Source organism: Eumetopias jubatus, unplaced genomic scaffold (assembly GCF_037043125.1).
Source record: "Eumetopias jubatus isolate StellerSeaLion01/CBP00866 unplaced genomic scaffold, mEumJub1_p1.0 scaffold_4, whole genome shotgun sequence".
NCBI lineage: Eukaryota > Metazoa > Chordata > Mammalia > Carnivora > Otariidae > Eumetopias > Eumetopias jubatus.
The window spans coordinates 52198655-52223008 of NW_028274810.1; the positions used below are offsets into that span (position 1 = coordinate 52198655).

Sequence of the window (24354 nt, forward strand, 5' to 3'; positions counted from 1 at the left end):
ATATTGTTTTTATAGTAATTTTTTGATGGCTGTTTCCCAAAATATAACTTTCTAGTTATTTTTCTTCTGCTGCTAGCAATTAAGGAAGACATCTGCCCATTTTCCTCATTGTTAAAAAGTTATTCATTCAGCAAAACATTTAAACTGTGCTAGGTGTCCCTGACTGTCCTTGTCCTTAGGGAGCTCACTGTCTACTGGAACAGACTGACATATAAACATGTAATCCCAGAACTTCTGTAATGGGGATGTACAAGGATGGGGTGGGAGGGGCACAAAGGAGAGTTATCAATTCTGTGGAAGGCATGGAGGGGCAGTGTGAAAGAAGGTACCCAAAGAGGAGGTAATGCTTTGCCTAAATAACAAAAGAAAAGTAAGAGTTCTTCAGGAAACAGGGGAGAGGAGGGAGAGAAAAAGCATCCCAGAAGGAGGGAAAAATGGGAGTAAAGACATAGAGGCAGGAACCCACATTGTTCTTCATGGGACTGGGCATAGTTTAATTTAGTTGCAGCTTATGGAAGGAAATGTGAGGAGCACCTCTGGAGATGTGGGCAGAAGGAACATCCCCTAAGTTCTTGTGGGCCATGTTAAGAACTTCATTCCGTGTACCAGTGTTTCCTAAGGAATATTCAAAGAACAAAGGTTCGCGGAAAAACTCAAAAGGTAAGGATCAAAAGATATACACAGAATGGAGTATTATCTAGCCTTAAGAAGGAAGGAAATTCTGACATATCCTAAAAGCGGATGAACCTTAAAAGCATTACGCTAAGTGAAATGTCAGACACAAAAGGACAAATACCGTATGATTCCACTTACATGAGGTACCCAGAATAATCAAATTCATAGAGACAGAAAGAATAGGGTTACTAGATTTTGGGGCGAGGAGGAATGGGAATGACTGTTTAGTGGTTACATAATTTCAGTTAGAGATAATGCAAAAGTTCTGGAGATGGGTAGTGGTGAGTTGCACAACCATGAATGTACTCAATGCCGCTGAATTGTACGCTCAGTGGTAAAATGATAAACTTTATACTAAGCATATTTTACCATAATAAAAAAAGGTTGAAATGGCAAATTTTATGTTATGTACACTTTACCACAATTACAAAATATGGGATAAAAGAAATAAAAACGATAAATAATTCAAATTCAATTTTTTTCTTTTTTGACATTAAAATTAGGTACGTCATTTCTTTCCTCAAGCTGATAATGATTTGTTTCTGTTATGTAATAATGGCTGCCACTTACTGAAAACTAGCTGTGCGCTAGTTTTACATCCATAGAGATAAAGAGATGCTGGCCCAGAGAGGTCAACTAATTGATCCAAGAGCACGCGGTTAGTGAGGGGGCATTTCTGGGATCCTAGAATCGGAACTTGCTCTGTCACCAATCCCCAAGTTGCTTGATTATCCTACTACTTTTTTTAGATGTGTCTACATTTTTCTTAAGCAAGTTTTCCCTTGATCTGCAAAGAAGGTATTGTTTGGTGTTTTCTGGGTTCAGAAAATGTAAGAAGCCTGAGGGAATGCAGAATGAAATGTTTGTTGAGTGTTTCCTTTTATCCCGGTATGATACTTTTGAAGTACTTTGACCTTCTTAAAGAGAGACCAAAAGAGCACTCAAAGGGAGTCTAGACGCTCCCACCACAGAGAACTACTTAGCCAGCCACCTGTTACCGAGGGGAGGATGGTCTGTACTTTCGTTGCGGTTGTTATCTGGAGAATACGGCTCCGGGGCCCCGGGCCGCCAGCTTCCCCGGCTTTAGATACGCTGCCGCAGAGACCCCGCGCAGACTCGCGCGCAGGCGCGAGACGGTGTCGGCGTTCTGTGGCTGTGCTTTGGCGCCTGGCGCTCCGGTGTTCCGGAGTGGTTTCCCCCTTGGCCTGTTCTCCCTCTGCGCCCGAACTCAGTCACCGCTGCCCCTTCTCCAGGCCCTCTCCAGCCCATGCCTAGGCCAGTCCCGGCGCGGCCCCTACCCTCTGACCCTGCGTTGCCTAATGCCCGAGCAAAGTCCCCAAGGGTGTAAAACCCGGCCTTCCTGCCGCTGGGCGGGGACGGGCGGCCACGGTTCAGGGAGCTGAGGCGGCGAGGGCGCAGCCGGCACAGTCTACCGGCCAGGGCCCCGCGAGTCCCCTGGGAGCAGGCCCCCCGCACCGCTCAGCCCCACCGCCAGGCCCGCCCGCCGCCGCCGCCGCAGCCGCAGCCATGGCGGAAGTTCATAGACGTCAGCATGCCCGGGTTAAAGGAGAAGCCCCCGCGAAATCCTCCACACACAGACATGAGGAGGAGCTGGGGATGGCGTCGGCCGAAACGCTGACGGTGTTCCTGAAGCTGCTGGCCGCCGGCTTTTACGGCGTGAGCTCCTTCCTGATCGTGGTGGTCAACAAGAGCGTGCTCACCAATTACAGGTAGGGCCGGGGCGGCGGCCGCGGCCGAGGCCGTGGGGAGGAGCGCGCGGCGGCGGCGGCGGCGACGGGGCGCCGGCTCCTTGGACTAATGCTGCTAAAGTTGAAGCTGAACAAAGTTGCGCGGGAGCTGGGGAGGGCGGGCCGTGAATGAGCGGCCCGGGCGGCGGGGCCGGCTTGGCGCGCGGGCCCGGGGTGCGGGTCCAGCTCCGGGCGCGAAGCTCTGGACCGCCCCGCGCACGTCTCGACCGCGGTGGGAAAGCGCCCGCCGAGCAGCGCCCTGGAAACCTTGCTCTTCAGAGCGATGGAGCGGAGTTGCTTCGTGACTTCTGGCTCTTGTGCATGCCAGGCTGGGAGCAGAGCGAGGGATGCCCTCCCTTCCCTGCAGCCTGGGCCGGGGTCCGGGGCTTCAGGGTCCTCGAGTTCGCTGGCGGTCTCTGGGGATGGGCGCATCCTTAAGCTCATTTAAGACGATTCTGCTGCTGTCACTGGGACCCTGAGGCAGAAGCAGAAGCATGTTTGTTTTAAAGATGTGAAACCGTTGAGACCCACGTCTTCACCCGTTGCAGGCAGCTGACTGAAATTGTGGACTCCGACAAGATGAGACAAGTGGCCGCCCGAGGCTACAAAATCAGCGGTGTTGCCTGACAACCAGCAGGGATTTTTTTCTCACATTTTCATGTGGATAAGGGGCATATGTTGGTGTTTGTTTCAAAATATATTTTAAGGTTGTAGATGTGCAAATTGAATTCACAGAGCTGCGTTTGGGTTTTTCTGACCATGTATTTTTTTTTCCTCTCTCTCTCTCTCTCTACCTTTTTTGTAGATTTCCCTCCTCACTATGTGTTGGACTTGGCCAGGTTAGTTGGAATCTTCAGCATTACGTGGTTTATGTCGTTAGAACTTCTGTGTGTGTCTTTATATGTAGAACAGTGAATCTGTGTTCTCTGTTTACAGATGGTGGCCACAGTGGCAGTTCTCTGGGTGGGAAAGGCGCTCAGAGTAGTCAAGTTTCCTGACTTTGACAGAAATGTACCTCGAAAGGTAAAACAAAACAAAACAAAAAACATCTTATTTTCTGAAAACAAATTACTATATATTTTTATCAGTCCTCTGCATATTTAAAAATGGCAATCTTGAAATCGCCCAGAGTAGGTATAATGAAGGTAAAGAATAAATGTAGTAATATGTGTTTTAAAAAGTCCTACCAACTCTTTAAAATTAAGGGAAAAAGGCCCCCAGAAATCTTGTGTTTTTTAATTAATGAACACTTGCTGGGAGTACAGCTGTTTTGCATTTTCTACATCCATCTAATCTAGCTGGTGTATCCTACATTCATTATTCTTTGGGTTTATTTTCTTACTATTCTGTCTGCCTCTGCTTGACTCCACATGAAGATGAAATGCCTTTTTCTGCTGACAGTAGAGCCATGGGCTAATATATTATCATATTTTAAAGCAAATGATGTTTCTCTTTCATATGGTTTGATCATATTCATATTTCTCTTTTTTCTTCTCCATTCTTCCCTCTGTTTGCCATAGTAGTGCTCTTATCCAGGAATAATGTTTTTTGGGTTCTTCATGGGGGCCAAAATTGTGTATGAGTTCTAATCTTATGTTTTAAGTGGAAAGAATTTGATCATGTAAACAAAACTGTTTCTGTTTGAAAGGACCTTGCTTTAGCTATCTTTATTATTGAGCTTTGTTATCCCTTTTTAAATTTTCTAGACGTTTCCACTACCTCTACTATATTTTGGGAACCAAATCACGGGACTGTTCAGCACAAAGAAACTGAAGTATGGATAACTTTATTTTACTAGTGAGGTTAATATGATGTATTCTTAAAACTGTACTTGAATGTCAAATATTTAACACATTGTTATTGATTCTGGAAAAAAATGAAAGAACCAGAAAGCTTCTGTTACTAAATAAGATTACACCAGAGGTTTTAGTTTAAATTCTTTTAAGTTTGAAAAGAAAGAGTTTTTGTTTGTTTTGGGTTTCCCCCCTTCACTTTGATAATAGAAGTCTTAAAATGTTATAAAATGCTGTTATAGGAGATTTTCATTATTTTTCCAGATCTATAGTAGTGAAGAGGTCTTGGGATTTCAATTCTTTTACACAATTTATAAATACTATATTTTAGGCAAATTCTGTAAGCAAAATCAGAGAGTGGTTATGAGAACTTTTGTAGTTTTTCTTTTAACATGAGGTAAAGTAACATCAGATAGAACTCTGAACAAATATGATTAGTATTATACCAATGACCATAGAGGCAGCATATTCACTTTTAGAAAGAAGCAGTACTCTGCTCTGCAACAATACTGTTTTATTATCCTCTAACCTCTTAGTTCTTGGCTTCTCCACTTGAGGAGTGTAGTTATGTATTAGGTGTATGTGATATTAAAATTATACACATGGAGAAGGCATTTAACAGAAATCCATGGTTTCACTACTTACACTGAAACTAACCCCCTGGCATATTAGATGATTGTAAAACAAAATGGGGAGATCTCTGAGAATCAGAGACAAAGTGTTTTTCATTTCCTTTTTCTTCAGACCCAGGAAATGTGAAAGAGTGACCATGATGGTATCTCTGGGGCAGGGTTCATGGAGGTCAAATTTATCATGGGTGGGGTATCCTTTTCCATCTCATTACCCACTTGGAAAGAAATGTAGACCTGCTGCAAAGTGCTGCTTGTATAGAATTTGCTCTTTTTCATCCATTGTCATCCATCTATCCATCCATTCATTCACACCCTATCTTTGGTTGCCAGCTAAATATAAGGCACTTTGGAGTGAGATGGGATATATTCAGAAATAACTATATTGCAAGAGGCTGTGTGTTTGACTAGTGCAAGCAAAGTGCTCTGGTAATTTAGAGGACGGCAAAAGTACTTCCACAAAAGGACAATCAGGGAATATTTCATGGGGTGAGATTATCATAGATGCTGTTTGGAGGGTTGGAGATGTTGTTTTGTGGAGGGTGGGTGGAAAATAAGTTCAGTCTACTAAAGAAGGAAGAAAGAGGTCTTTTAAAAACTAACATGGTTACTGTTCAGGGTGTTTGTATAATAGGTAGCGTAAAATTAAAAAGTGGCTGTTAACTAGCCTTTGATAATAAATATGTGATCTCTACCATTTTTAATAGGGAGCTTGATGTTTCTCACTTCTAGTAGTTTTATAAAAGCAATTCTTTCAGGCTTTCAAATAAGAATTACTTCTAGAGAGAAATAAAGGTTTAATCACAGATTAACCAATATGGAATGGAATTAATCAGCATAATGGAAGGAAGAGATTAGCATTATTTTAAGGTACTTATTTGGAGAGTCTTAGTTAAAAATAAATTGCTAAACTGTATTTTACCTAATTATATTTTTCCCTTTTTTAAATTTTCTGCAGCCTGCCAATGTTTACAGTTCTGAGAAGGTTCTCCATCCTGTTTACAATGTTTGCTGAAGGAGTTTTACTCAAGTGAGCTAAATTTCTAATATATCTAGTCTTTAACAGACTTTGGTCCTCTTTAAAAGGGGCCCAGAATATGTGAGAGAGTAAAATTACTTGTCTTGTTTCTACTTTATCTTTTGAGAAGTTTAAGCACTTTCTTCCTTTGCTATAGGAGTTGATAGTTTATGGGATCAATAGTTGGAGAGATTATGAAATGGAGTTGGAATCTGTCTGAACATGAGATATACTTTCAAGGATTCCTATACCTACTGTTGCCACTGAATGACGCTGGGTCAGAAACATCAGTATAGGTTTTAAATAGTGTTCCTGTCTTGGCTACTTTTACTACAAATGTGTGTGACCTTTTTCCACTTAAAGAAATTCTGATTTGCAAAAATTGAAGCTCAATAATGATAGCAAATATACAAATATGAAAGAAATGAATATACTCTTTTTGTATACGTTTTTGCTTCATCAAAGGGATTCTTTGAAATACCCAATTCCTTGGAAACATTTATAATATGACTGTTTAGGGGCGCCTGGGTGGCTCACTCATTAAGCATCTGCCTTTGGCTCAGGTCATGGTCCCAGGGTCCTGGGATCGAGCCCTGCATTAGGCTCCCTGCTCGGCAGGGAGCCTGCTTCTCCCTCTCCCACTCCCCCTGCTTGTGTTCCCTCTCTCGCTGTCTCTCTCTGTCAAATAAATAAACAAAATCTTAAAAAAAAAAATACTGTTTATAGCTTTTTTAAGGAAAACATTTTTTTTGCCTATGTTGCAGAATGAATCTGTGAATAACTAAAGGCACATGTATGCACTTTTTAATTATTTTATTTTGTAGGAAGACTTTTTCTTGGGGTATTAAGATGACCGTATTTGCAATGATTATTGGAGCCTTTGTAGCTGCCAGGTAAGAACATATTAAGACCACATTAGAAATTATCAATAGTTATTGATAATAATCAATTACCAATAAAAAAGAATTTTGTGTAGGTTAAGTAAGAATCATGTCTTTGAAAAACATCCAAAAGACTCTTTGGGAAGTTAAATCTTTCTGGCCATATTAAGGTCAAGGCTGGCAAAATCTGATTCTTCTACTTATTGAGCACATACCATATGCCACACAATATGTTTGGGATTTTATATGTATTTATGCATTCTTTACAACACCTCTGAAAGATGTGGCTATAATTTTCCTATTTTTAGTTGAGGAAACTAAAACCTAAGTTCAGAAACTTGGTCAAGGTTACACAGCTAATAAATGGCAGCACTGGAATTTGAATTTGTGCCTGACTCCAGAGCCTGTGTGCTTTTATAAATCATGTGGTATTCTTTTACTTTACATAATGCTAAAGAAAATAGTGTCTCAGAAAAGGCAAATGATAATGAATTATTTGCCTTGTGGTAGAATAATAATACTAGAATTTCTTTATTTGGCTCACTTAAGATATATCACAAGTGCCATGACTTAGATGTTCTTTTAAATTACTGAAGCTTCTCCCATTGTTTTTAAGTTTCAGTTTTAAAATGGAGGGAGAAAGCGTATGCCCAAAGACTCAGAAAATTAAAGTGATGGCTAGAAGCCTTCTACATTTTTCTTGGACCAGGGCATACATGTATGGGTTTGCTAACGCCACAGATTCTACCTGACATAGATTTTCTGCTGGGAGTTCAGTGTGCTTCTTGGATTGGCTCATTTACCTTCATCATTCCTGTAGTATAGGCAGGGGGAAATATTCTAAGTCAAATTCCACCCTAAATTTCCAAGTGAAATTTCACTCTTTAAAAAAAAATGAGAAAAAGGATAGAAAAATTGGTTACTAGAATTTGGTTATATAGCTGACTGTTTTTTCCTTTAAGTAATATAGCCTTCTTGAAGAAAAATTCTATATGAGCCTCTAACCTCTTTGAAGCATTTCCATAAAGCTGGTGGGATCCAGAATTGAACCAAACAACAGGAGTTCCTCAGGGCCAACCCTGGCCTGCAAAAAGTTTCTGAGGAGAATTGCTATCTGATCAGCCTTATCTAATCAGAACCTGTCACTTGGGAGAGAGATTGGGAAGAAGGGAGTCTGAAGTTAGAAGGTTGTCAGGCTGCTTGGAAGAGGGGTTATATATTGGGCTAGTTCTGCCTAAAATTGTAGGGGCATATAAAGTTCCTCAGAAGTCTTATTCTATGTACTAGTTTAGCTATAAGTACATAGTATCTTTGCACAATCCCAGGATGTTGGGCCACTATTTTAGCTAGGGTGCTAAAGTATATTGAGGGCATGCTTTCTTAGATTTTCATCATTCTGTTCAGTTTACTAAGTTCTGATCTTGTGCCTGGTGCTCAACTAAATACTAGAAAACTTCAGTTTCCCTAATCCTGCTGGTTATAGCTCATAGGCTTTTTAAGCAGTCATTTAGGTATTTGAGTTCCTATTGTGTGCTTAGACACTGTTGTAGCTTGATTTCAGAACAAACTACAAATTATACTTCAGAAATTCCACCCAGTGACCCAAGCACCTGTACCACCTGCGTTTTGTGTGAATGAATCCTTGGAAAATGACATGTTAACAACTTCATCTTTTTGGTTTCCTTCTCTCTGAAATTGAGCTCTGATGCCTTTTCTTGCTTCAGATGTATTATAATGGTGAATTTGGTTACTTGTTCTTGTTGTCTGACTTTGAATTCAGAGCAGTGCTATTAACTGACATGATTAATTATTGCTAATGATTTTGTTTAAGCGTTAGTACTTCTCATATCTGAAGGCTTCCCTATTGAGTGTGAAATTGCAAATTATAACCAGGAATCAAATACTTGATTGTTTATATCAAGTATCAAATAGTTGATAAAATGTCTAATGTTCACTTACATAGATAAGAATATGTTCTTCCATTTATTGTACTTCAGACGTATTTAAAATTACATGCATGTTCTTTAAGCTATTAAAGTGTTGCTTGTGTTTTACAGCTCTGACTTGGCATTTGATCTCGAAGGATATGTTTTCATTTTGATAAATGATGTCCTGACAGCAGCAAATGGTGCATATGTAAAACAGAAGTTAGATTCAAAAGTAGGTAGCAATCTAAATCCTTAAGAGATGTTTACTGATGTTGGGAGTAGTAATGTCAATTTGTTAGGAAAGAAGAATACTTAGGAGAGCTGGGAAAGACCTAGGGATCTCTGAGAGTAAAATGCCTGTACTTTGCTACTCACATAAGAAACTTTTTCAGTTATTAATTAGCAGTTAGATTTTATTGTTAGCTTTTCTGGAAGGGATTGGGTGACTATTGACTTTGGGAAAGGGTTGTAATTAGGGGTGGGTTCATTACAGAAAAGTGTCATAAATGTTCATGGCTGTGTTCTAGAAGAGTTGGTGAGGGACCTGGATAAGAAGAAATATCTGGAAACCCTTGAGCAGATTTGAGGAGAAGTGAGTGTTGGAAGGGGCTGCAGAACAAGAATGGACTTTGTGTATCTGTCCACAAATAATGGAAAACTTTAGGGAGCATTAGGATTGCTCTCTTTTAGGAGCAATGCTGAGTTCCTTGGCCTAGATCTCATACACATGAACTTTCCATACCCAGCCCTTTTCTCTTAACTTACAGCATGCATACAAAGGCTTTACAGATATTTTTTGTCAGACTACTATATACTTTGAATATATACACACTAAATTTTATTTTTAGATCAAGCCAGACCATCAGAAAGCAGAGAATTTGAGCCACATTGCTTTAGCTACGTTATGGCATAAGTTTGCCTTATTGTAAGCAGCTATGTGGTTCAGTCGGTTGAGCATCAGACTCTTGGTTTCAGCTTGGGTCATGATCTCACGCTCTTCAGATTGAGCCCCATGTGGGCTCTGCACTTGGGGGTGTCTGCTTGGGGTTCTCTCCCTCTCTCTCCGCCTCTCCCCCTGCCCACAGATGCAAGCATTTGTGCTCTCTCAAATAAATAAATAAATCTTTTTTTAAAAAAATAAGCAGCTATGTAGAACTCAGCTGTATATATTAGCATCGTTATTGAAGGAGCTGCCCTTTTTATCATGATGTATCCTGTGTAAGGACCCATATGAGATTTCACAGATGCCACCACAGTTTTTCCTGAACAGTGGTATATTTTTTATCTCATAATTAAATCTTGTAACTGACCTGACTTTATCTTATTTCCCTACCCATGTTTCCTAAATCACATGGCCATACCTGCTTGGTTTTTAGTCTGCTCTATATGTGCAATAATTCTGAAATTACTTTAGGTCATTTTTTTTAGTTGATACCATAAATACAAATGCTCAACTACTCAATAGTAGTATTAGTGTCAAGTTTGTATTGTCTTGGCAGGGGACTTTGCCTGCTCCAGAAAGAACCATAGAATGAATGGCCATTCCAGTAGCTTTCATTATTTTCAGAGAAGGTTTATTTTGAAGATCTTTGAAGAAATGGGGTCAGTGTAGATTGTTTCCAACAAATTTTCCTTAAATATACCTTTATATCTTGTTCTCCATTTATTTGCCTTGATGACTTTGTATGATGATTGTATTTTAATGGGAGCTACTACTATTAAAATTTTTTATCTTTTTGAAGTAGTTAGACAAAAGGGAGCAGTTAGAGATTAGTTTTTTTTTCCTCAGCCCATTTGCTGCTTTGGGAAATAGGTACCAGGGATAACATTCCATTTGTCCAGCAGCCTCAGCTGTCTAAAACAGTACTACCCAATAGAATTTTCTGTGTTGATAGAAATCTTATGTATCTCTACTGTTCATTAACGGTAGCCACCAGTCACATGTGGCTGTTGAGCACTTGATAAGTGACTGGCACAACCAAGGAACTGAATTAGTAGTTTAATTATAATTAGATTGAAATAACTGCAAATGGCTAGTGGCTACTGTATAGGGCAGCACAGTCTAGAGTACATCCTAGAACCTAGAAAAAAGTAAAGCGTGTTTCTGAGTATTTTATTCCCAGGAGAGTCCTTCAGTTCCTCCCTTAAAAATGACTTATCTTGCATTAGAACTTTTAAGCATACTGATCTGCTTTTCATACTTAATGGATTAGGAGCGGCATACTAGAAGATGGAATTCTATGTAGAGGCAGAGATCCGGTATAAAAGGTCAGCTAACAACAAAAGATACAAATAGGAAAACTATAAAAGTCATAAGTACTCAAAAATGGAGCAATTAAATGACATTAAGGGCAATATCAATAAGAACACAATACAGTAGTGCATATTTATGGTGACACCTTAAATTCTGTTTTAGTTGATGTACTACTCTGTTTAAGAAGGCAGGGAAAAAGATAAAATAGTTAAAATGAGAAAATAAGAACAATTTGACATTTAAGTTTTGGGTATTTGTGTTATCTGGATGGGTGTGTGTGTGTGTGTGTAGGTATCCTCTACTTCCTAGATCATAATCATGTCTGGCTGATGGGGCATCTGTTGTTAAAGGTTGTTTTATTCTTCTGTGGCCTTTTCCTTGCTGCTTTAGAAATGAAGCACATCTTTTCATTGATGCTTGTGGTGGCCTTGGCAATCAGTTATTTGGTTTATCTGAGAGGCAGTATGGCCACGCTGAGATGCTGTTAATAAATCAGAAATTTTATTACCTATAATTTCAGGACTGCTTAAATCATGGCCCTTTGCGCTTAAGTCATGTGGCTTAACTTAGTGCTGCATTTCAGACCTGAATGCAGCTGTTGAGTTTAAAACATTTCTAACTTTAAAGAAATCATACAGATAATACATATTTATAACAGAAGTAGTAGAAAACATAGAAAAGCAAGAAGAAGAAAATCTAAATTTCTCTTAATTCTACCATCAAGTGAGCAGCACAGTTTTGGAGGATAAGTGTGTGCACGCACATGTGTATGTGCACGCTTAACTGTATATAATTTTAAATGAAAGCAACTTGCAATGTTTTCTAACCTATATTTTTCATTTAGTGCAGTTTTATGAACATCTTTCCTTGTCAGTATTATTTAACATTTTTAGTGGTTGCATAATATTTCATTGTATGATTATATCCTCATCTAACTAACTAGTTTTCTGTTGTTGGATATTTGTTTCCAGTTTCTCAAATCTGCTTTTGAGAAAGTAGTTTGACTTTTCACATCATTCAGTCATTTTACATCACAGAAGTTAGGCAGATATGATGACCCCATCCTCACTACTTCTTCATCCCCATCCTGCTCCCGTCAAACTCTGGCCTACTTTTTCAAGTGACTGCTTCTGGCTGAATGTCTTAGAAGTGTGTGAATCAAAAGTAAACCCAGATTTCTCATAGGCTCCCTGTGTTTGAAGATGTATGTGGTTCTTTTGTTGTTCCCCAATAGCTTGAGGACACAACGATTCATACTTTTGGGAATTGTAGATAATCTTCATTGTACTTCCCATGTACATTTTCAGAAATACTTCACTGGCAAGTTATGTCTGTTTGTGTTGGTCTAGGTATGAGTGTGTGTGTTGGTACCTACCCATCTATCTCTTAAATGGCACTTTGTTATGGTTCTGAAAAGTTCAAGACTGAGTTGATGACTTTTGATTCAGTTTAGGAACGGAAAGGGCTTCAGGGTTGTGTTTATATAGAAAGGCATGTATATATTCAAAATAATGTCTTCCCTGCTTGCTGTCTTGAGGTAGCCAGTTGATGTTATTTTTATTTCTCTGATTTTAAGCACTCAATGAATTTATCTCAAACAAATATAAAGTCTTGTATGTTTGCTTTTTTTTTCTTCCTTTTGAAAGCTTACGTTATTTCTTAATGTTTGCAAAACCTATGACTTGGCTGATTTGCTCTCTATATTGTGGGGGAGCAGTGTGTGTGTGTGTGTGTGTGTGTGTAGTGGGAGTGGTATTCTGTATAGGGTTGTGTATATCTGTCTGCTAGAACCAAATGGAACACCTAATTATTTACTGTTCTAGGAGCTGGGAAAATATGGTCTGCTCTATTACAATGCACTGTTCATGATTCTCCCCACCCTGGCCATTGCATATTTTACAGGAGATGCGCAAAAGGTAAGACTTTCTAATTATGATTTAATGGCTTATTTTTTGAGCTGTATTATTACTTATATCCACAAGATAAGACTGTGGGGTTGTTCAAAAGTAATGTACTTATTGAGTGACCAAAAACTGAGAGCTTGTTTTTTTAGCTTGCTAATGTCATGCTAACCTTTTTTCTTGGCACAAGTATTGGATAGTACTAAAATGGCTCAAAATAGCTTTGGCTATTAACATAAAATAGTACATGCCAACTAGTGTCCTTCTCTTAAGTGTCAAAAGGCTAGAGGAAGGGAATTTTTACATTTCTACTAAACTACAAAATAAGAATAGTGGCAGACTATCCTAGAGAAACAAAAAATTCTGAATTAGTAGAGTTTTTCAAACCTAAACAAAATGCTTGGCTTTCTAGAAGTTCTCTGTTTTATTGTACAGTTGTCATGCTGGCTTAAATCCCAAGCTGGGTTTTTTCCTCAGGAGATATTTAGCACCATGTGGTAACTTAACTGTGTAAATGGCAGCTAATATAGTAGTTTACTCATTTTCTAAAATGATAGCTAAATAAACCCAGAATAGAGTAGCAAATAAATCCACACAAGAATTTTTCTTTAAAACAAACCCATATTCATAGAAAAATTGATATCATTTTGTTAGAATTCACAAAATTTTGCAAACTGAATGGAAACCTAGAATTTTGCCAAGTTTCTGTAACAAGATTTCTTCTAATGAGTCCTCTGGCTAGTAGTTTCTTCAGAATAAATGTGTCGGTTATTTACTCTAACGACAGTGACAATTCCCACGTATCAGTGGGAGCCAAAATAAAGAAAAGGTTTTGAAAGTAGTTAGACTATTAAAAAATTGTTCTTCAAAGATAGAAGACCTTATAAAGCTTATAAAGGTGCTTTGTTTTATTCATCAAGAACTCTTTCTTTTAAAAAACTGGCATAGAGGGACGCCTGAGTGGCTCAGTTGGTTAAGCATCTGCCTTCGGCTCAGGTCCTGATCCCAGGGTCCTGGGATGGAGCCCCACATCCGGCTCCCTGCTCAGTGGGGAGCCTGCTTCTCCCTCTCCTTCTGCATCTCCTCTTGTGCACTCTCTCTTTCTCTCTCTCTCTCTCTCTTTCTGACAAGTAAATAAAATCTTTTAAAAAGATAAAAAACTGGCATAGATCTTCTTGAACAGGTATAAATGTTTTAAAGAACTGTGACCTGGCTGCCAGCAGACCTGAAAGTGACTCCAAAGTAGAAAATGGAGCTGTTACTCTGACTAATAAAGAGTGTTGAGTAAGTATTTTGTGATTGTGAAAAAAGTATGAAGAGAAACTAACATTTATCAAGTCCCTATTATGTGCTGGTCACTTTTTATATGTGTAATATAACATAGTCCCCAGAACAGTTGTAGAAAATTTGAATTATCTCTGTTTTACCAATGTGGAAATAAGGGTTCGGAGAGACTTAGTCCCTTGTCCAATGCCATACTGTTGGTGGTGGGTACAGTCAGGGTTTAAACTCGGGCCTAACTCCAGAAGCCATGGTCTTTCCACAGTGTTCTTCCTCCCTCTAGGAGACTCTGGCGGAAACACTTCTTACTCTTCAGCTTTGGGGCAAGAATGTAATGTAAAGTAACCAGGCCCCTCATGGCAACATGGATGGTTCCAAATCTTGAGGCCAATCTTTACATGAGAAAGTTGGAAGAATTAATGTGGTTAGATATTTTATAGACTTGGCAAAGATGCAGTTCTCGTTAATTTGAAACTTTGACTAGTAGCTACTTGAAAAAATTGACCAAAGGAGATATTTCTTCATTCCAGACTGATGATCTTTAATTAGAAGTTATCTGCCAGGTTATAGCATTATCATGCATATTTGAAAGTTCAGTAACATTCAACTTGAAATGCTTCGATATAATTGAGAATGTTTACTCAGAGTGAAAAAAGTTGCTTTGTCACCTATATTAGGATGAGGTTTAGATTTTCCTCTTATTTTTTTCTTTTTTATGCAGAGGAGTAGAATTTGAGTAATCTTTTTGTTGTTTCCAACAAAAGTGCCAAGCAAAGGTCAAGAAAGGTTTATTTTGGAAGAAATATTTCTTTAAGAATGACAGAGTTCACCTAAATACTTTCGAGTTGGGATGATAAACTAGTGGAAACTGAATTTATTGCTCTGAAATCAAACCCTGTCAGCGTTTTTGGTTTCACATAAGTGTTTATCTTCACTCTTATTATTAATTAATATTGTTCTTATAAAACATTTACTGGGGTGTAGATGGACACCTTGGCTGGCAGTCTTATAATACTTTTTTTCCTTAAAATTCTCTCCTTCACATGCTCTTCTGACATTCTCAAATGGTTAAGTGTTACTGTATGTCTCACTGTGTTAGGCTCAGGTGATAAGAAAAAAAGATGAATTAGATAGTTTTCTTGCCTTTGAGGACCATACAGTTGTCTTGGGGGGTAGACCTGTCAACATCAGAGCAATGAACTGTTACAGGTTCTGTGGGAAAAGTGTTTTGGGGACATCGTGGAATGTAAAATGGAAGTGGGTCAATTCTGTCTCCTTTTTGAGGATGAAATGCCTCATGGAGCTTTGCCTACAAATAAAATGAAAATATAAGTGATACGAATAATCAGTGTTGTTTTGGTAGGTTATAAATTACATTTGCAACTTAGGAAGTGAGAATCCTGTTTGTCTCTGCTCCTAAATTCCTTGTGTGTTGAGACAAGATACTGCTTCATTTTAAGTTCAGTTCAGATGAGTATTTCTCAGCATCTTCATTGTGCTAAGAAAGCTATATGTTAAGTTCTCTTGGGAATATATGAGAAATATGACATAGTCCTTGCCACAGGAGGAAGATGTTGGCATGCTACAGAGATGGTGTAAGATCTAGCACCAAAGTGCACGCTCATCAGTCAGTACAATAAATGTTTAGGTTAGGTTAGGTTAGAAATTGGTGTGGGTTGAATATCAAGATGGGCTTTTTGGAAGAGATAGGGCTTGGTTTTCTTACCCACCAAATGCAACAAGTAATGCTAACCCATGCTGGGAGTTGTTAGAGATACAGCTTAAGTAGTTGGGTGGTTTGCTTTTATTACCCAGCACAGAAGCAATGTGTGGAAGCCACAGATGACCTGACACATCAAAGAGGCTCATGGTATTCTGTAAGAGGTTGCAGTTTTACTTCCTCCACTGGAAGATCAGCTTCATAGTAGTCAGTAGGCCGTCTGTCTGAAGTCTTGGCAAAGAGGGTTTCATATTACAGAGGGGGTATATGGCAGGATTTTGCATAAGAGTTTTCTAGTAAATCGGGTTCATTTTCAGTATGTATCTTTTAAACTTGTGCTTTTCCTTTAAGACACATGTGTATAAGTAGACATGCATGTGTGTGTATTTTTTTTTAAGAATGGGCACTTTTTGTGGGGCAGTTTATCATTAAATAAAGCTGTTCCCATATTAACAATTTGAGTCCACTTCTGGCCTTTAGGAAGACTTTACTTATAAGGTATGATGCCTTGTACCTGACAAGATGCTTCCGCATAAATCATTTTCCCTGATCCTCATTGTATTACCTGTGAGGTAGGTTATTTGATTTATAGAGTGTAAGGACATGATTAAGGTTCCACAGTGGCAGAGCAGAACTAGAATCAAGTCTGTCTGACTCCAGAGAGATATCTTACTGTTTGCCTGACTACAACTCTCAGAGCCATTCGCAGCCTCTCTGACTTACATTTTTACCCCTGTTTGGGAATTCCATGCGGAGCTTTCTTACAGAACAAGCTACTGAATGTGAGAAATGCCATTAGAGTAGTATTAGAAGTGCAGTTTCTGCAGCTTGGCCTTTTTGTTACTTAATCTTTTACAAATAATTATATTTCTTTTGTTCAACAGATATTTACTGAGTGTACTGAGTGCTTTACTCAGGTGCTGTTCTAAAGATTTTATTTGTCAGAGAGACAGAAAGAGCACAAGCAGGGGGAGTGGCAGGCAGAGGGAGAAGCAGGCTGCCTGCTGAGCAGGGAGCCCGATGTGGGACTCGATCCCAGGACCCTGGGATCATGACCTGAGCCAAAGGCAGACGCTTAACCGACTGAGCCACCCAGGTGTCCTTCTCAGGTGCTGTTCTAAATTAAAAAAAAAAGAAAAAAGACATGTCCTTGTTTAAAGGAGCTTGCAATGCAATGGGTGAGATCAACTAAACATAAGTTGTATCATGAGAACTATGAGGAGAGCTAGAACAAGGTGGAGAGTGACTGGGAAGTGCTGCTTGGGATAAGGTGGTTAAGAGAAAGCATCTTTATCAGTTTCATTTGAGCAGGCATTGAACTGAGACTGAGACCAGTTTGTGTGGCTCTTTGGAAGGAGTCCTCTAGTTGGAGGGAAGAGCAGGTTCTAAATGCTGAGGTGGGAGTGCTTAGCTTCTTCACAAGGAGCATTTTCTGAGTAGGTGAATACCAGGAACATCAATGTGTGCCTTGAAGGATGTGGCGAAGAAACAAAAGGTACATTCTAGGTGGAACTAATATCATGAGCACAGGCCCAGCCCTGGGGACCAGCCTCTTCAGTATGCTTTAAGGGCAGCTGTCAGAGACATTGGAGACCTTTGAAGAGAACTTACAGAGCATCTGGTTCAAGCCTCTTCTGTCACAGTTGGGGAAGTTGGGGCCCAGAGAGGGGTCAGCACTAGAACCGTGATTTCCTGACTATGACTAGTACTCTCGCTCCCCCCCCCGCCCCCACGTCATCCCCTGCTTCCTTCGAAGTTGGGACAAGTGCTAGAAACAGGAATTTGAAGTTTACTCTGCAGATATGATGAGTCCCTAAAAGTTCGTGACATAAGAGGTACAATGGAAAAATTGGGGGCAGAGTGCAGAAGCAACATCCAGTTGGATGAAGCAACGAGTAACATCCAGTTCGTCCTTGACCACTGTCTGATTTTGGACAAATCCCTTCTCCCTAACCCTGCTTTGTCATGTGTAAACCGAGTAGGTTGTATCACCTGATTTGGTTAGTTTTCTAGGTAGGGCCCTTTCCTGGGCTGAGACAGAATTTCTAGAAGCAGAAAGCATGCCAGTGTGGAGACGAGGCTGTTGCTGTTTTGATGGTTGGTGCGAGCCTGGCTGCTCCCTGTCTCCTGAATACCAATGTGTATAGACTCGCTCTCATCTGTTGGACTCCTGGCTTTCTTGACCCAGAGCCATTTTGCATGGATTATATGAAAAGATCAGCAAGATAAAATGTTAAAGCACGGTGTAAAATTGCATATGGTATGCTACATTTTGAATAAAATAGAAAGGGAAATGTAAGACTATATATACATACACATTTCATTCGCTTATTTAGTAAAGAAACTCTGGAAGAATATACACGAAACGAATACAGTAACCACCCATTCATGTGTGAGCATGTGTGTGAGAACAAAGTAAGTATAGAACAGGAATGGGAAGGGGACTTCTCACTACACCTTTTTATATTTTTTTGATTGTAGAACCATGTAAATGTATTTTAAATTACATTTTATAAAAAGGACAGTAAGAAAAGGATAAAGTTTTTCTATAAATAATGACTATCCTATGATGAATCCCAGTTTAAAATAACTGGGGGTAGCGGGACAAATCAATTTATTCTCATTATTCAGAGTTGCACACTCTTGACCCAGGATGCAAACTGAAGCAAAATCAGGTCCAAATTGTTTTTCTCAAAATCTCACTGTTAACTTTAGAAGGCAGAGGAGAGGAAAGTTTCCTGTGTTAGGACAGGAATCCAGTAAGAGGGCTTTGAAAGGTCAGCTTCCCAGGGATGCAGGGGTTCTACAGAGCAGTTGATGGGGCTGACACAGTCTTTAAGCAAGAATTGAAGGCCAAGGAAGGATAAAAACTAAATTACCATAGACATTGAAAGGCAGGATCCAATTGAACAGCTTATCCCAGCGAGCACATAATGCAAGTCCTTGGCAGAGCTTTCTGAGAAGCCAGACCTGTGTATGCGAGTGTGTGTATGTGTAATTTTTTAAAGAAGTTCTCAAAGTTCTGGCTTTACCAGAAACCAATGAACCAATATAGACAACATTTAGTTTTTTTTAAACATGTCTTCTAATTTTAAAACATTCTCTTGCTTAAAAAATGGTGTATTTAAAAGCCAGCTCAGTGTTCATAAAAGACATCTATTTAACATAAAGGTAGATCAAGCATCAGTTGACGAGTGGCTCTCCAGAGTGTCAGTTATTACAGACTGTGTTTAAACTTGTCGGTTGTTTCCTCCAAAAGGGAATGTGTGCAGCACAAAGCCAGTGATTCACAGTCACAGGAACTGGAACCTGGCTTTTTGACAGCCTACCCTGCTAGGTGTTCTCACGTAGGGATGGAGGAACAGACCCCTTGCTGTAGATCTCACAAGGCCGGTACTGTAGTCACTGGTACATTGTATAATGTCTTCATTATATCACTGCTTAAATTACATGGCTCAGATGCGTTTTACAGGAAAAGTTGCTGCATGGATGGGCTACGTGGAGGTGTCTCTTACTAAGCATTGCTGACTAAATAATGAAGAATTTTAGGCTGTTGGTTTAGCCTGTCCAGAGTTACTAATCTTTTCTGGTCACTCTGGAGACCATACAGACTGATTCTCAAACCCTGAGTTATTCTTTGCATGTAGACCGGTCCCTTCTGCTTTCTGGGCGTTGGTGTCCTCATACGTGAAACAAGTGGGTTGCATTAGTTACTCTTCAGTGAGGAATGACTTTCTCTTTGCCCTATATGTTGTTTGACTGACAAAGTAATGTGTTTAGCCATTCTTACCTTTGAGGATAGGCCTTTTTCACAAATAAAAGGAAATGGCCCTATTAATAAGCTGGAGTGTGTGGTTTTGCCATGATACATAGATTTTGCATGGGTGGCAGAGCCTAGCGAGACGAGATGGTGGAGGCAGCGGGAGGAGGCAGAGCGGACGTGGTGTCCAGTAGTTCTGGTAGTGCAGAGGGTAGGGCGGGTAACCCAGGACCCCCGGCTCCCTGAACTCGTCTGATTGTCCCACGGTAGGCAGGGAACCATGGAGGCCATTTGCCCCACTGACATTATCTTCTGCTTTAGGAAGTTTCCTAGCAGTTTACTTTCTAGGATAAGGTTTTAATTTTTTTCTCAGTAGTGTTTTGGGAAAAGAATTTTCCAAATAGAATGCTGTCATTCATCCACTTTTTCTTCTTTACCATGAAGTTTAAAGACTAAGTGATTTGTTCATTTTTAGACTTCATAGTAAACAGGTTTCAAAACTTGTGAGGTATTAAAATGCATAAACAAAATATGCATGCTTTGAATTTTATTTCAAATCTCAATTAAGTTGGTGACTCTTGGCTTAGCACATTTTCCTGGGAGTGAGAATGTTACATCTAAGACTCAAGTGTACCCTGAAATTATTCCATGCTTGCTAGATCGGGGTGATGAATTGGTGCTTACGTTATCCTGTGCTCATTGTAGACATTGCCACGTAGTCCCAGCACTTCCTTGCTAAGCCTAGACATAGCCTCAGACTGTTCACTAAGATAATGGTTCAGATAGCCAGAGTCAGTTGATTAGAGCTGGTATAAGATAAAATCTGTATCCCTAGACTAGATTTTATTGACTATGTTGTTGATTATGTGCTGTTAGTGCCTAATCTTACTCAGATACTCCCTTTCTTAATTTCCTTAACCTAAGCAACTAGAGAACACATTTTTTTTAATTTAACTTTTTTTTCCCCAAATATTTTTATTAACTGAAAGTCTCATTCAAACCAAATGCCTAGTTTTAGGAAGTGGTAGATCCATATAACCCATTTATTTTCCCATTGATTATGCCACATTCTTTTCATATCTGTGATATGTATTGGCTTGTGGTATTACCTTACACCACCAGCACCTGTAGAACCAGAGACTTTGTTCCAAACAGAAAGAAAGCCTAAACATCTTTGTATGTGCAGTCTGTAGTCACACCTACCACTCAGCCAAGATTGAGGATTGCAGGCCTTGTGGCAGGGAGCCCATCTAGTTCTGCGTTACACAGAATGACCAAGCAGGTCCTTCTCTTCACAATGGCTCTTTTATTAGCTTTCTCTAGAGGCAGAAGTTTGGCTTTAAATGTTTTTTTTCCCCCCTTCTGATTAACAAAATATATGTTTACTGTGCCCTCTGTTTTCCATGTCTTAGGGAAAAGAAAAATTTGCATGCAAATCTGTCACTGAGAGAGAACAGTGATGGAAGTTTAAGTGAATAATCTCTTTTGTATGTGAATTTTGTGTAAAGTGCTTGCATTTCGTTCTCTCCATTGATTTCTCACAGGAGGCAGTTGGAGCAGACTGTTGTCTATATTTGTAATGTAGGCAGAGGCTTAGAGAGGTTAAGTGACTTTTATGATGGACTCACAGAAAGTTAATGGCAGATTTAGAATTCAAACACCCACTTTTTGACTCAGTGATCCAGCAACAATAGCCATGAGAAGCTATCTAGGAGCAAAAATTCAGAACATATTACCTTGCCTTTGGTTTTCCCCAGCACTTAACTAGTAGAAAGATGATGGGTTATAGAGCTGAGCAGACATGTAGTAGCTGGATAATTTTAGGAAAGTTACCTAACATTTCAGAGCCTAGGACATAATAGGCTCTTAATAAGCAGTAGCTTTGATTGTTTTTTTATGCCATCTTTATGATAGGGAGAGTAGATTCCACTGGACTGACTAGTACTGTTTGGGTCAAACTCTGCTTGCAAAAATGGGTGCTGCTTGTTCTCTTGCAGCCAGAGGTCCATTCCTGTGACAAAGCAGAGGAGTGCAGTAGGCTGCTTTTGCCAGACTGGCTTTCTCCAGAAACAGGCCTAGTATTTAGGGAAGGAAAATAATCCCATGAGAATTTTCTATTTTTGAACTATTTGTAATTGGAATCATGTTCATGGGACTTATTTTAGTATTCTACAGATACAGTTGTTATGTTCCCAAAGGGGACTATGCAGCATATATTTGGGGCATTTTTCTAAATAAAATTTAGTGCTCAGTGTAGAGAGCCTTAGGCTTGGAGGATATAGATTTAGGACTACCGTGTAGTAACTGGTTTATCTAAAGGGAGTCACTTGTCTTCTGGGGGTAAGAAGGCCTGGACTATCTATCCCCTGTCGTGGGCATCAAATGACTTGATGTAATCAGAAGCATTTTGCAAACTACAAAGCATTCCACAAATATAAAGGTAGTCATAGTTCATTCCTTCGTTTATTAGCATACCTGACTAAACTGTCTTTGGCATAGTGCCCCCAGGCCAGCTGTGGGGCCTGGCACATGCCTGGGGACTTAGATGTCAAAATGTACAGTGACAGGAGAGGAGATATTTAGAGCTAAGGCAGGAGAGGAGCTCAGGTGTAAAGAGAGGTTTATTTGAGGCCTTTGCCAAATAACTGATTTCTTTCCACTCCTAGGTCACTGATAGAGAAAAGAATTAGAAGTGATGTTCACACATAATAACTGACATCACTTACTGAACTGGACGGATCTTCTTCATGTCAGGCATTATATCCATATTGTCTTTAATTCTGATAACAACTCTACAAGATAGGCCTTATTATTCCTCTTATGTATGCAGAAACTAAGGTTCAGTGAATTCTTATGGTCCATCACACCAGCTTTATTCTCTTAGTGACTTTAGGGTAAAAGAGTAGCTTATCTAGGAAAGGAGGATAATTTAGAGTTGAGACAGGTTCTTAGGCCTGAGATTTTTTTTGTGTTTCAGCTTGAGTGAAGGAAGGTGTCTCCTTTTGAAGCTGATCTAACACTAACAGGCACCCAGTTTAACCTCCCTTGCAGAAGCTAAGGCTGGCGTAATGAAGCAGTGGTGAGCTGGTGCAAGATACTGTGCTTCTGAATCCTGGTGTGCTGCTTGTTTAGGTACCATGGCTTTTCCTGCTGGGTGCCGGTAACCCTCTCAAAGATACTTCTAGTGCCCCTGCTGGTTTGCTGCGTTATGCCTTTTCTCTTTAAAGAAAGAAAAAATAAATTCAGTGCAAAAACTAATGAGTTGTATGCCAGTAAAATGACTTTTACCATTTTAAGAGAATTTAAAATTATATAAATCTATATAAAATTATATAGATTTAATATGAAACTTGAAATCTATTTAGTAGCATATACAGGTAGGTATGTGGGTGTATTAAAAAGTAAAGTTCACCTCATCTGCCTGTAGAAAATGATGCTAAACCAGAGAGCATGGATATTTAATTCACCTCAGCTATTTGTGCCTAACACTTCCAAACACTTGGAGCTAGGCAGAAGTGACATTTGACATTGTTCTTGCTCTCCAGGAATTTATATTCTTGCTGATAGAGGCTGGTCTCCTGAGTTCTAGGCCTGTGCTTTATTGTGCTTTAATGGTTTCTCATCATCCCATGTTTACAGGTATGAAAGAGCATAGCATATTCTTTATTCTTTATCCTTCATTCTCTAACAAAGAGTTATGGAACACTTTCTATTTGCTGTCACTTTGTTAAGCAGTGTGGTTAGGGAGATAAACCCTGAAGGCATTCCCCGTATCTGCATAGGTGATCATGTACATACAGATACAGAGAGTCACATACATACGTGTACTTCGTCACATACATGCAGTGTCAGTGATAGAAGTAGCACTTAGTGTTTTGGACAGTTTGGCAGGAAAGAGCCTAATGTGAATGTGGGTTTTTGTGCAAAGCTTCCTCGTGGAAGCATCATTTGAGATAGGTTTACAATTCAAGTCAGTAATTGAATTTGGTCTTTGGCTTCTAGTCATGATGTATTCCATGGGAATAGGAATAGGCAGGGATAGGATTTACCTTCCTGCCTTAACCTACTAGAATACCAAATATATATGAAAAATGATTTTCAGACTTTGGACAATAGGTAGTAAAGGATTGTGGAGAGAGAAAGGATGAGAAGAGAAAAGGATATAAAAAAGACCCAAATTAAACTTGTAGGGATGAAAAATATCTGTATTGAAGAATAAAGCAGACGGTATTAAACAGCAGATTAGACACTACAGAAGAAAAGATCAGTGAATTAAAGAAATAGCAATAGAAACTATCCAAGAAGAAGCACATGGAGGAAAAGAGACTGGAAAACAAATGAACAGATTACTAGTAACGTGGGGTGGTATCAGGAGCTCTAACACATGTGTAACTGCTATCCTGAAGAAGGGGCAGGGGTAGGAAAGATTTTTGAAGAATTAATGGCAGATTTTTTTTCCAAATTTGATGAAAACTAAATCCACGCATACAAGAAGCTCAACAAAACCGTAAGTTATATTAAACAAACTATACCATGAAGAGGGACATTTCATAATGCTGAAAGAGTTCTATCAAGTAGGTGTAACAATCCTGAATATGTATGTACTTAATGAGAAAGCCTCAAAATATATAAAGCAAAAACTGATAAAACAGAAAGAATAAATACAGTAGTGGCAGTTATAGTTGGCTATTTTAACATTCCTCTTTCAGTAATTGATAAAACAACTAAGCTGAAAGCCATTAAGGCTGTAGAACACTTGAACAACA

The 24354-nt window shown here is 39.4% G+C and overlaps 1 protein-coding gene across 2 annotated transcripts in view; it reads left to right on the forward strand.

The window, feature by feature from the left end:
- The first annotated feature begins 1845 nt into the window (after nt 1-1845).
- SLC35D1 (solute carrier family 35 member D1) overlaps nt 1846-24354 on the forward strand; it is a 45812-nt gene continuing 23303 nt past the window's right edge. Inside the window, exons 1-8 of one of the 2 annotated variants that reach the window (XM_028102507.2) lie at nt 1846-2405; nt 3229-3262; nt 3360-3446; nt 4130-4197; nt 5804-5875; nt 6688-6756; nt 8802-8904; nt 12750-12842. In XM_028102507.2, coding sequence (XP_027958308.1) covers nt 2203-2405; nt 3229-3262; nt 3360-3446; nt 4130-4197; nt 5804-5875; nt 6688-6756; nt 8802-8904; nt 12750-12842 — 729 coding nt within the window. In that variant the 5' untranslated portion in view covers nt 1846-2202. The remainder of the gene's footprint in view (nt 2406-3228; nt 3263-3359; nt 3447-4129; nt 4198-5803; nt 5876-6687; nt 6757-8801; nt 8905-12749; nt 12843-24354) is intronic. The other variant, XM_028102506.2, reaches the window with a different exon arrangement.